This window comes from Trypanosoma equiperdum, assembly GCF_001457755.1.
Source record: "Trypanosoma equiperdum strain OVI genome assembly, contig: ctg_643, whole genome shotgun sequence".
Classification (NCBI taxonomy): Eukaryota; Euglenozoa; class Kinetoplastea; order Trypanosomatida; family Trypanosomatidae; genus Trypanosoma; species Trypanosoma equiperdum.
Genome location: NW_027124580.1, coordinates 1 through 1,231, shown reverse-complemented (window position 1 = coordinate 1,231; position 1,231 = coordinate 1). Strand labels below are relative to the sequence as shown.

Genomic DNA, 1,231 nt, shown 5'->3' with positions numbered 1-1,231 from the left:
CAATTTACCTTTTCTTCGCCGTTTTTAATGAATTTAGCTTGCCACGCTGGGCTGCTTAGGCTCATATTGAGTGCCAGAAGTTCGTCAAACTCTGGTGCTAGCGTCGGAACGCCAGAGTCTGCTGTAACCCCATTTTCGTGTAGCTGGAATAAAGCGCACGCTGCACCGAACACTGCGCTGTTACCACGGACTGTTATCGCTGCTGCGCCTAGTCTGACGGCGACAATTAAAACGGTCGCCGCAATCCGTAACCGCGCCAGTTCTGGTCGACTGTATTGCATTTCGGCTAGAGATGTGTCAAACTCTATTTTCTAAATGTAGCATTGTATATCTTTGGTTTGTCGAAGGTGCTGGAGCTCGCCAAACCCTTGTTTGTGAGTAGTAAGGGCCATCAGTCGCTTGTCATTTCGTTGATTCCTCACAACTGTCACATCTTCGTTATTTTTAAAAAATCCCCTTTTCCAAAAACTTCACCTCAAATGCTTTCATAATCAAAATAAAAATTTCCTCCAGATACTGCATAAGTTAGAATTTACCACAAATATTTACCAAACTTTCTTTTCTCCAACATATTGTGCCAAGTAAGTTTATTCACAATCCACTTCAGCGTCATTTTCCACGAAACTGATTACAAAAAATGTACAAATGGCACTTGTCCAATTTTACTACTATAAGGAATAGAAAAGAACCTCTTCTCACAACCTAACCCAATCATTCCTCTCTTCAAAACAAATCTCTGTCCAACGGCTCCTTCTTGAACTGCACTCCATATTAGTAAACGTTTGTAGATACTTTCTTTTGACAACCATTCCTCACTTCCCTTTAGCAACTCCCCAAATGCATATTCAAATTTTGTGAAAGCGCATACTCTGGCTATTAATCCACCACCACCACTAAGATAAGGTTTGCCACTTAGAGGTGATTTCAGTAAATGCGGTAGCTTCTTATCCACTTCCTTTCTGTAACCGACATTAAAAAACCAAAAACATCTCTGTACATGCTCTTTGTAATCTGCATTCATAAGGATATCTAACTGAGGTGCATAACACTTTTATGTTGTCATGAATAAAGCAATCCACCACATTCCCATATTCATTTCCAAAAAAAAATTTTTTTTTGGAATTTTCTTCGTGCCTTCGTGGGAGTTTCCCCCTACTGGCTCGGTCATCACTCAGCACCGTAGAGCCCTGAGATGCTACCGGTCTGGCGACTGTGGCAGAGTCTCCCTTTT

The 1,231-nt window shown here is 41.4% G+C and overlaps 1 pseudogene across 1 annotated transcript; it reads right to left on the bottom strand.

The window, feature by feature from the left end:
• Window positions 1-427: 427 nt before the first annotated feature.
• TEOVI_000305100:pseudogene lies at window positions 428-1,066 on the bottom strand (annotated as a pseudogene). The gene has a single exon. A coding segment is annotated over exon 1 (639 nt).
• Window positions 1,067-1,231: the final 165 nt, after the last annotated feature.